Source organism: Drosophila subpulchrella, unplaced genomic scaffold (assembly GCF_014743375.2).
Source record: "Drosophila subpulchrella strain 33 F10 #4 breed RU33 unplaced genomic scaffold, RU_Dsub_v1.1 Primary Assembly Seq41, whole genome shotgun sequence".
Taxonomy (NCBI): Eukaryota; Metazoa; Arthropoda; class Insecta; order Diptera; family Drosophilidae; genus Drosophila; species Drosophila subpulchrella.
In genome coordinates this window covers 1388359-1399410 of record NW_023665629.1, presented here as the reverse complement: position 1 = coordinate 1399410, position 11052 = coordinate 1388359, and the positions used below count along the sequence as shown (strand labels likewise).

General features: G+C 39.8%; 1 protein-coding gene across 1 annotated transcript; it reads right to left on the bottom strand.

The window, feature by feature from the left end:
• Positions 1 to 6310: 6310 nt before the first annotated feature.
• On the bottom strand, positions 6311 to 10688 carry LOC119562263. The gene is made up of 2 exons (XM_037875439.1): positions 10634 to 10688; positions 6311 to 6777 (listed from the first exon to the last, which is right to left on the bottom strand). Exon 2 carries the CDS (start codon positions 6644 to 6646, stop codon positions 6311 to 6313), a length of 336 nt encoding a protein of 111 aa, XP_037731367.1. The 5' UTR covers positions 6647 to 6777; positions 10634 to 10688.
• Between the last annotated feature and the right edge of the window lie 364 nt (positions 10689 to 11052).

The window sequence follows — 11052 nt, the reverse complement described above, 5'->3', positions numbered from 1 at the left end:
ATTTTTAACAATCACTTATTCACTATTACAATTTTACAATAGGTCGAACTTATTTAATTCACTGCTCTTATATTTATTCGCGAATTATTGTTCTGCTCGATTCGGATCTCAAAAACGGACTGCCTGCTCTCTGGTTCAATGATCAATAAGCAAACCTCGGCTTAAGAGATTTTATCCCCAAAAATTGATAAAGAGAATGACTCAAGAGAGTCGAAAAATAGGATGATGCAATTTGCCAATTAAATTCGAAGTCCAATCTTGGCCGGAAATTGGTGTTTACATTAGCGGAGTTTAGGGACCGCTTTGGGGATCTTTTTGTTTACGTTAGCGGACTCGGGACTCGCTTTGGGGATCTTTTGTTTACGTTAGCGGACTCAGGGCTCGCTTGGGGCTCTTTTGTTTACAATATCGGTTTGGATGTTTACAGCATCCGTTTGATTCGGACTGCGTGAAATTGATCTGGGTGGGAATGATTTGGAGGCCTGCTTGGCAGAAATAGCTGACCACGGATTTATCTCGGGTCTGTCAGAGTTATTTGGAAATTAGCTCTCGGCTCAAAGATGTTTATAAATTGGGTAAGAGCCCCTAAATAATGTGTCATATAACTTGCATACTGATTCTTACTTAAATCAACATTCAGATTATCATATGGATATGACTCAGAATTCAAGTGAACTTTCAATTTTGATAAGTTATTTGTGATAAGTTCTCCATTTAGTGTAAATCCAATTGTGGCAAATCTTTGTTTTTCACGGTTAGCCGACAATTTCACATGCCACCTGTGTTGACTTCCATACCCCAAGTTGGGGTTAACATATGAATCCCAACTCCGGAATGCGATTGGTAGGTTTACACCACTTTTAATAATATCGTACATCTTAATTTTTGCAAAATCGCTCGGAGTTACATGTGGAATTTTCCAGGTTATATTCGTCATTTCCAACTTAAAAGTTTGTTCATTTCTGGTTTGTTCAAACACATCACCAAGATTCTTAGTTCGCATCAACACAATTTACAATTTAACAAAACTTTTTTATAATCCTCAGCAAATCCCAACAAATTTTTTAATGGTACAGAAAAGTTAAAGTGGGGTCCCGTAGAAATGTCGTCTCCACTGCTCCATCCGGAATTTAATAGATTTTGACTTTGAAGATTATCCAGAGATATATAATTTTTTAGGGTTGTAGTCATACCGACAAATCGTGTTCTATCAATCTCACATCCATTTATTTCGTACTTAATTTCATCCAAAAAGTAAGCCATACAATTATTTTTAAAAAAAGTGGTAACATTATCAGTTGTAGGTCCATTCGGTGAATCTTTTCTAATAATTCCTTGAAAATTAAAGGTTACTTTCGTGAGGAAGCACGTACAAGTCTTGATTTTGAATAGTAATTCGAATTTCATCGTTTGGTTTAAATGTTTGATTATACGATGAATAAGTATGAAACTCTTTCTTCGAAATACTCTCATCTGAGTAAACCTTTTCTCGAACATTTAAAATTTCGTTCATTATTTTCCTTTCCACCTTTTATATTATACTCGAAGCTTCAAGCCTAACGACTTTAAAAATACTTTATTTTTCAAAGTGAGCTTCTTTTTACTATTGATCCGCTTTACAATTAGTAATGCTTGGCTGAGGACTTAAGCTACGTCTTTTATTATAAATAATCATTATATTAACCGAATGTTTATGCGAATCGAAACGTTTTCACCACGTAAATTCACCAAATCACCGTTTTGATCAACTATGCGTATAGAAAGTGTGCTTATTTCGTCACAGTTGATTGGTAAATAAATTAGGTTATGTGGTGTCACTGTTATTTTATACCCAGGCTGAACATTAATGCCAAACTCATGTAATGTATGATTCGGTGTATTATCTACATATGAACCGCTGATTATATTACATTCCAAACGAATTGTATTAATTTTTAATATGTTCACGGTCTGATCTGATCGATAGGTTTTTGTAGGATGTGGTTCTAGTACTTTTTGATGGAAACCAAACAGTTGTCCAACCGATCTTTCCTTATTAAAGTAAACTGACTCTAGCATGGTAGTTATTTCAACTTGAAGTGTATTATTATTACTTTGAATTTTAAAGGTATTTTCAAGGTTATAGTCTTTAAGTTTATTGTAAATGAAATCGGTGATATCATTCAATTCATATGATCCAGTTGGAATTGTAATAACCTTGTCACCGATGTGGAAGAGGTTATTTTTTTCATCAATATTTGGAATCGAATTATACATATTAAAATCGATAAGAGCACACTCATATCGACCATTCAATTCGATAGGTGGAAAAAAGTTTGTATTTATAATGGAACTATTTCCATTTAAGGATAATGCAAGTGATCTAGACATATTGAAATCTCTTGATAAACTGTGGCATTGTAAGTATCCAACCAAGCTTTATATTGAAATTACTCCTTAAATCATAATAAATTGATCAAATCCTTTTCTGTATCTTCCGTTATCCATTTCTTTATCCTTGCTTATTAATAGGAATCCGTGCTTGTCCTTCCAACATTTTTGACAAATTTTCACAAATGTTTCATAATTCATATCAGTGTTAATATGGTCCCGATATATAGCCGCATATTTAAATCATCTTGTTTAAGCATTATAATAAAGTTGGCATTGTCACGAATCAGATGTTAAGGTATATGACTATACGTTTGACATAAATAAAAAGAGTCGATATTTTTATGTCGACCCATACAAAAATAAGATCTTATGTTATCTTGTTTTTCACAAGCTACGTCATCGAATATCATAATGGAACTATTTTTAGCTTCACTGAGGTCTAGTACACCATCATTATGGGAAAATGTATGATATCCCATTCCTTTAATCGGTTTGATTAATTTCTCCAAGTACTCATATTTAGGTTGATATAAACTTTTTAAAAATATATAAACATTTTCGAATTCTAATCCATTAGGACTCTCTATTAGACTTAACATAATATTAGTTTTACCACAATTCGAAGGCCCAACAATTAGAGCCCTTATTGTGTTCGGTAAGAGAGCACTATGTCGTGGCGGTAGATTTTTCTCGTTTTCATCGTTAATATTTCTAACTAAAATTTTTTGTTTTTGACTTATTAAACGCATCTTTTAATCTAATGTACCTCGTTCAATGAGAAATCTTTGATGATTAAACATCAATAAAATGGGGAAACGTTTTTATAATCGCATCATTCGTATTTTTAATTGTAAACACGGTGGTGGTCTTGTCGATAAGCTAATCAATACATTACCGTTTGAAGCCCATATTCCGGGATATAATTTTTGTGGGCCGGGTACAAAGTTACAGAAACGGTTGGAACGTGGTGATCAAGGAATAAACCCATTGGATGAAACAATTAACAATGCGAGAATGGCTAAAGAAGATATGGAGGAGAAAAAACGTCAAAACGTGGAGTCAAATCCGGAATACTTAAGTGGTTAATTTACATTTGGGGGGTTGAAAATCAATGTATGGGTACGTGTATGTGTGAACTCTGTATAGTATAAAAAGTGGACCTGCACGCGTTCAAATTCACAGTCTAAGTTTTTACTTCACATCGAACGTCATCTAGAAGACAAGAATTTTTGATCATTCTTAACAAAAAAAACAGCTCATAACAGCTCAAAACAGCTGGTGACCAGCTTATAACAACTAGTAAACAACCAGTTAACAGCTACTAAACAGATAATAACCAACTATTAACCAGCTAAAACAAGTAGTAAGCAAGTACGAAACAAGTACTGAACAACTGCTAAACAGGTAACAAACATCAAAATACAGCTAAATACAACGTGGAACAACTGTACCAAGTCCAAAAACCTCAACAACCATCATGAATCAGGAAAACCAGATGAACATTGTAATTAAAGAATTCAATAAATTTTATAAAAAGACACTGCAATCGAGGACAAGGATGCCTGAAAATGTAAGATTCCCGATCCTCAAGGCGGAGCGCAAAACAACAAAGGTTGGAGAATCTATTGCTCTCGAGTTGGAGAAGCACATCCTGTACATGCCGGAAAGGTACACCTCTCTTCAAGATGATATCATCAATGAAATGGTTGATGGAAAATTTAATATTTATAAAAGTAATGACAATTTGTATTAAGAAATAAGTCAGTAATCATTAAATAGATTGAGATTTTAAAAATATAACAATAAATACACTGTTTTAAATATAATGAAGAAAATGTATCGAATCTTTTTTTATTCGGAAATGGTGTATAAATATTACAGATTATGGCGTTCCCTAAACAGTATTTGTTTGGCAACTGAGGAGTGACTACATAAATTTCGGAAATTTAAAATCTTTTACCTATAAAGTTTGAAAAATATACTACAATGAACATTTTGTCACAGTTAACCAAACCTAGATTTGCTTTGAAGCGAAAATTCGATGATATCAAACAAGTCAAAAATCATACGAATTTACAATTGGAGGAGGCTTTTAAACCTATTACTGAACCCTTACATGAACTTGTTAAGGAAAATAAAAAACAAAAGGTTTCTAATGTAAAAGATAGTATAAAAGTAAAGCGTGAAATGAAGCAAATTAAAACATACGATGGTGATGAGAGAGAGCTTGACGATTTCTACTTTACAACTAATGAGAAAGATCTGCAGTCTAGTCGAAACATAACTCCACCAAGGTCTTTCGATGATAGTGATTCCTATAATCAATTCTTTTCACAGACGAATATAGAGGAAGATATAGAAGATGAGAAAAAGGAGACGGAAAAGAGTGAAGAAGAAGAAGGGACAACACCTTTACCAATGTATACAGAAGAGGCCGATATGGGTGTGGATGCAGAGCTAGAAGATAATAACACTAGACATAATTATGATTTCAATATCAGTAATTTGACCAGAGGAAATGAGTTGAATAAAGGTTATGGACCTAAAAAAACTGCAAACAATTCATTAACATTGGGAGATAAAGAAATAAAAATTAAAAATAATAAAATAACATTTTCTAGTGGAATGAGTTGTGATCTGACTCCTGGTCTGTACTCTCTAATTTTTCTTAGTAAACCTGAAAACTATGATGATCAAGACTTGAAAATGTATAAAAAAACAAGGGAGAACGCTATAGTCGAGTACCTCGACTATCAGATACCCGTTACTCAGCTTAAGCGACCAAAGGGAAATGGAGATATGCAAGCAGCAAAGCGAGATTTAAATGCGCCACCTACCGGCGGAAGACAGATTTAAGCGTTGTGTGCGTTAGGGTAGGCGTGACAAATTCATTGTTCAATAGAATAAGTTAGCCGCGCACTTTGCTCTCTCTGAGCGCCGGCAGTGCTTTTCTCTTTGCCGCTAAGTTCGGCCGGCAACTATTTACATACACACACATACACGCGTAAAAACATTTCGCACTGTCTGGCTCTGACGTCATAGCTTTTTTTCTTGGGAGGTTTGTGGGCGTTAGAGTGGGCGTAGAAAAATTTTTTTTGGGTCAATCGATAGGTATGGACAAGACTAATACATTTCAGTTAAAATTTTCTATCTAACATCAAAACTGTAGGAGCCACAGTTTTGGGCGGTTTGTGGGCGTTAGAGTGGGCGTGGCACTCTACTGAAACAAACTTGCGCTGCGTAAGAAGCTCAGGAATCTGCTCGCCAAATCTCAATAGCCTAGCTCTCATAGTTTCCGAGATCTCAGCGTTCATCCGGACAGACGGACAGACGGACAGACGGACATGGCTAGATCGACTCGGCTAGTGATCCTGATCAAGAATATATATACTTTATGGAGTCGGAAACGCTTCCTTCTGCCTGTTACATACTTTCCGACGAATCTAGTATACCCTTTTACTCTACGAGTAACGGGTATAATTATTCTAGAAACGAATATACATAGAGTAGGCTTTAAACCTAATAACAGAATCAAGGGTACACGAGCATACAAATGTAGCCCTATTATTAAGAAGTTGTTAGACAAAGATTTCAGTCCTACAACGTCTACTCCACTTCGCTCAAAAACAGGTTTTGGTTACATGACTCTTCAGAAATCAAATCGAAACTATGTGTTTATGGGGAAGACAACAAATATGCCACCCTTATATTTATAATTAATAACGCACGAATAGGTTATATTAAAATGTATAGCGTTTATTCGGAGCGGCAGACGGACTGTGAATGTGTAAAAAGCTTGGCTCCAAGATCTTCATATAGACATATGCAGGCTTACAAGGTAGTTGCTGAATAGATAAGCGACAGCTTTAGTGGTATAAGAAAGAAGGCGACAAAGATAAGCAGAGAGCGCTGCCGTCGTACACCTATGCGCGCATGACTAGGCGCTGGCGATCTGCTCCGAACATACTCCCCCCGTTGAAAGAGGTAAGGTTCCAACTATCTCGGAATCGATGGGCAGAACGGCTAGCTTGGCGACGGCTCTCTTGATCAGACCCGTAGCTGTACGGACCATAGCTACTCTGATGACTCCGTCCCCGCCGGGTATGACTTCCTGGATGCACCCAAGCTGCCATCTCAAGGGTGGAACGTTGTCCTCCTTCAGCAAAACTATGCGTCCAACCTTGATGTTAGACGTTTCGACGCGCCACTTGCTCCTCTCTTGAAGTAGGGACAAATACTCGCTGCTCCACCTTTGCCAGAAATGTTGCTGCATCTGGGTAACCCGCTGCTATCTGCTGAGGCGGTCTTCGCGGAGATGAGTAATGCCAGGCTCAGGAAACTTAGTGTAGCTGGAACCCTTCAGGAAATGCGCCGGTGTTAGCACCTCAAGGCTTTCAGCATTTTCTGAAATTGGACATAGTAGACGGGAGTTAAGGATGGCAGAAATCTCATATGCAAGAGTTCTTAATTCATCGATGGCTAAGATGGATGCACCGACGACTCTGTAGAAGTGAAATTTAGCTGACTTCACAGCGGCCTCCCATAAACCAACGAAGTGCGGGGCACGCGGAGGGATGAACTTCCAATCGATCCCATCAGCTAAACAGACGGAAGATATCGATGCTGTGTGCTGCTCGCTCAAAAAGAGCTCTTTTAGCTCGGCAAGCTCTCTCTTTGCACCGACAAAGTTTGTAGCATTGTCGCTCCAAATGGTACGCGGACTGCCTCTAAGGCTGATGAATCTTCTCAGCGCTGCGATGAAAGAATCCGTCGTGAGATCCTGGACCACTTCCAAATGGGCAGCCTTCGTGGAAAAACAGACAAAGACGGCAATATAGCACTTGTGGGGTGCCTTATTTCTGGCCTCTGCCGTATGATAGAATGGCCCACAATAGTCCAGATTAGGCTGCACTCTATTTGCTGGAAGGCTACCCATGACGTGCTCCCAAGTAACAGGCTTCATTCGGAAACATCGGACGCATTTGTTGATAACGCTGGCAACGAACTTGCGGCCTCCAATCGGCCAGTACCTTTGCCGTAATGCGGCAAGCAGCGCCTGCGATCCTCCATGCAAATATTTCTCATGATAATAAACGATGATCGCCTTGGTGACTGGATGATCCTTGGGCAACAGTATCGGATGCCTCTTATCGTAGTCCAAGTTTGCGTTCGAAACCCTTCCACCCACGCGAAGTAACCCATCGGAGCCGAGTATAGGCCTAAGCGAAACCAGCTTGCTTTTCTGTGGAAACGGCTTGCCCTGGCTAAGAGATCGATACTCCTTCGCCAAGTTAACCTGTTGAATGCTTCTCAAAAGAAGTACAGTTCCAGAGTTGATCTCCTCCACCGAGAGTCGACCTTTTAACGGCGCAGATTGGGCTCTGCAATTTGAAATGAATCGATAAATGTATGCAAATACGCGCTGCAGTTTATCGAAAGAGTTGAGGAATTTGCAGTTTGATGAACTGTCTATGCAAACGGCCCCAATTAGAGCCACAGAACGGCGCTCTGGAAGATCCTTTACTGAGTCTAGCAGGGACGGCCAATTTGACGAGCTTTGCAGAAGGAATGGAGGCCCGTTAGCCCAAAGGGAATGTTCCAACAATTCTCTTGGGGTACATTCTCGCGATACGACGTCTTGGCATGATGCCAAGACATGTCTTTCGTCATCTCCTGAATTTTCGCGATTCTGTTTGATACGAAAACGTTAACCTCCCTCGGAGGTTGCCGAATCCACGCCAACACAATGGACGAGTACGACCAGCAATAAAAGGTGCAATCGAAATCTATGGCTTCCTTGGCGTTTACGATTAGCTCAGCTAATAAAAGCGCTGCGGAAAGTTCTAATCTTGGAATTGTTAAGGCCTTCAATGGAGCTACCCTTGACTTGGCACAGAGCAGATGGACTTTCGATTCTCCATTGGTCTCCGATCGCAAGTATAGACACGCTCCATAAGCTGACATGCTAGCATCGCAGAATCCATGCAACTCAACGGAAGCCCTTGGTTGCAGCACGAATCGTGGGAATTTTAAGTGCTGTACGACCGATAACTGTGAGGTCAACTCCCCCCATGACGAAAGAATGGGCTCTGGCAGTGCATTATCCCAATCCACGTTCGCACTCCATAGAGATTGCAGAAAAATCTTAGATTTTGTGATAATAGAAGTTATTAAACCGAGTGGATCATAGAATTTGGGAATCGTCGACAATGCAACCCGCTTAGTGGGTCGTTGATTGGTTGGCAGTTAAGAAAAAGGAAATAGGAGCTGATCAGAAGATGGATCCCAGACTAGTCCCAATGCCTTGGCGACATCCGATCCATCGTGAAATTTGATTAACTGCTCCTTGTCGCATTCAGACTCTCCTTCCATGGCTGCTGACTCATTCCAACACCATTTGCGAATTGGAAAGTGGCCTCTCGACAGTAGTTCCTTCACCTGACGACGAATTTCTCTCACCTCCTCAACTGAGTCCCCACCAGATATTAAATCATCCACATAGAAATCTCTACGAACAATTTTTGCTCCAATAGGAAATGATTCCTCCTCATCGTAAGCGAGTTGATGCATGGCTCTTATAGACAAGAAGGCAGCTGGCTTGGTTCCATAAGTCACCGTGTTCAATTTAAAAACACTCAACTCTTCCGTGGAGCTCTCTCTCCAAACGATGCACTGCAAGAAATCATCCGGGTACGAAACACGCACGCAACGGTACATCTTGCAGATATCTTCACAAAGGGCAACTTTAAAAAATCGGAAGCGAAGCAGTATATTAAAGATTTTTTGTTGAATTGTTGGTCCTGCCAGAAGTAAGTCGTTCAGAGAGCTACCAGAAGTTGATTTAGCAGATCCATCAAAAACGACATGAAGCTTCATGCTCGTGCTCTCCTGCTTATGTACGCAATGGTGGGGCAAAGAGAATTGTGTTTCTGACGGTTCCTTTCTTACAAGAGACATGTGACCTAGATCGATATACTCCCTCAAAAATGCTGAATAATGAGCTTTCCGGACTGGGCTTCTATCTAGTTTAGCTCCCAAACTCTTGAAACGACGACGAGCCAGGCAATAAGAATCACCTAGATTCGAATCCGGAAGTGGACAAGAGACGAACAGAGTATTGGCCGTTTCCAAGACTAGTGCAATTTTCAGTGAAAAGTTGCTCACATCGCAAGTCTTCCGGCAATAAAGATGGCTTAGACGAAGTCAAGTCCTCAATTTCCCAAAATCGCTTTACTATGGCGGCAAGTGTGTCTTCGGAATGATCAGCTGGGTCCTTGATGCTGGCTTGTAAAACCGATTTATGAGTTGGCATGTTCGATGATAACCCTCCAGAGACTATCCAACCAAGCTTGGGGTTCTGATGAGTTGGCAAATCCCTATCCAAATGAATTTGTCCCATAGAAATTATTTCGAAAAACAACCCAGCGCCGAGTAAAAGGTCAATTCGTTGCGATTGATTGAAATTAGGGTCAGCGAGTGAAATTTTTGGCGGTATCCTTCACGATGTTGCATTTATATTGAAATGGGGTTGATAATCAGTAATACTGTGAGTCACAACTGCTGAGAATGCCGCACGATAGCTTGCATCCCGTGATTGCACAAGAATATCGACAGTCTTATCAGAGATCATGGAAGATTCTCCTATCCCAAAAATCGACGTTTGCGATCTTCTATGATTCAAGTTTAGTTGGCTAGCTAATCGAGAGGTTATGAAGTTTAGCTGGGAGGCCGAATCTTAAATTGCTCGGCAAGGCATGAATGCTCCAATTCTATTTCTAACGTAGATAATAGCAGTTGGAAGCAACACGTAGTCGATCGGCAAAATATTTAAGGTTTTGGGTGGAGGGCTTGGTATTTGATGATCAGGATGCGGTGATGTATGCGAACATGATACTAATGCTGATGAAGTAGATGGTAATGGCTGAGAGCTCGAGGATGGATCGCATGATGGAGATGAAAATGAGTTTGATGTTGCGGATGGGTCATGGTTCATGTGTAATAATGAATGGTGCTTTATGCGACAATACTTGCAGTGAGTCGACTTGCATTGCTGCAAACTATTCCCCTTGCGCAAACAGTTGAGGCACAGGTGCAACTTCTTTGCTTCTCTATATCGAAGATTCGGACTCAAATTTAAAAATCGAGAACACTTTGGCAAATAATGATCCCGTGCATCGCAAAATAAGCATGTCAAATGATTTGAGTTAGTGGCAGAAGCAATAAGTGTATTTTGGTTATATTTGTGCAAGTTTTTTCACACCTGCTGGCCTGGTGTTTGAGTTACCAAGGCTTGATCCAAGTTTTCCATCATCCTGGACCTCTTTTCCAAAAACGACTCCATAGCATCCCAGGTAGACAGCTCAGTGATTGACAAATCCTCTTCCCATTTTTCCCGCGTCCTCTGATCCAGTTTCCGAGTGACGATGTGAATTAAAAGTCCATCCAAAATTTGTTGCGTATTGGCCAGGGTTCGAATTGCTCGCAGATGCGAATTCATGCAATCGCTCAGCTCCCGAAGACCCTTCGAAGATCCCTTCTCGACACCCTTTAAACCGAATATTGCCTGAACATGTCCCTGAAAGTGTAAAACTTTATTATCAAATCGATTAACCAGCAAATTCATAGCCTTTTTAAAATTAGCATTCGAGGGTTCGGGCGAGCGTATGGTTTCCAGGGCCA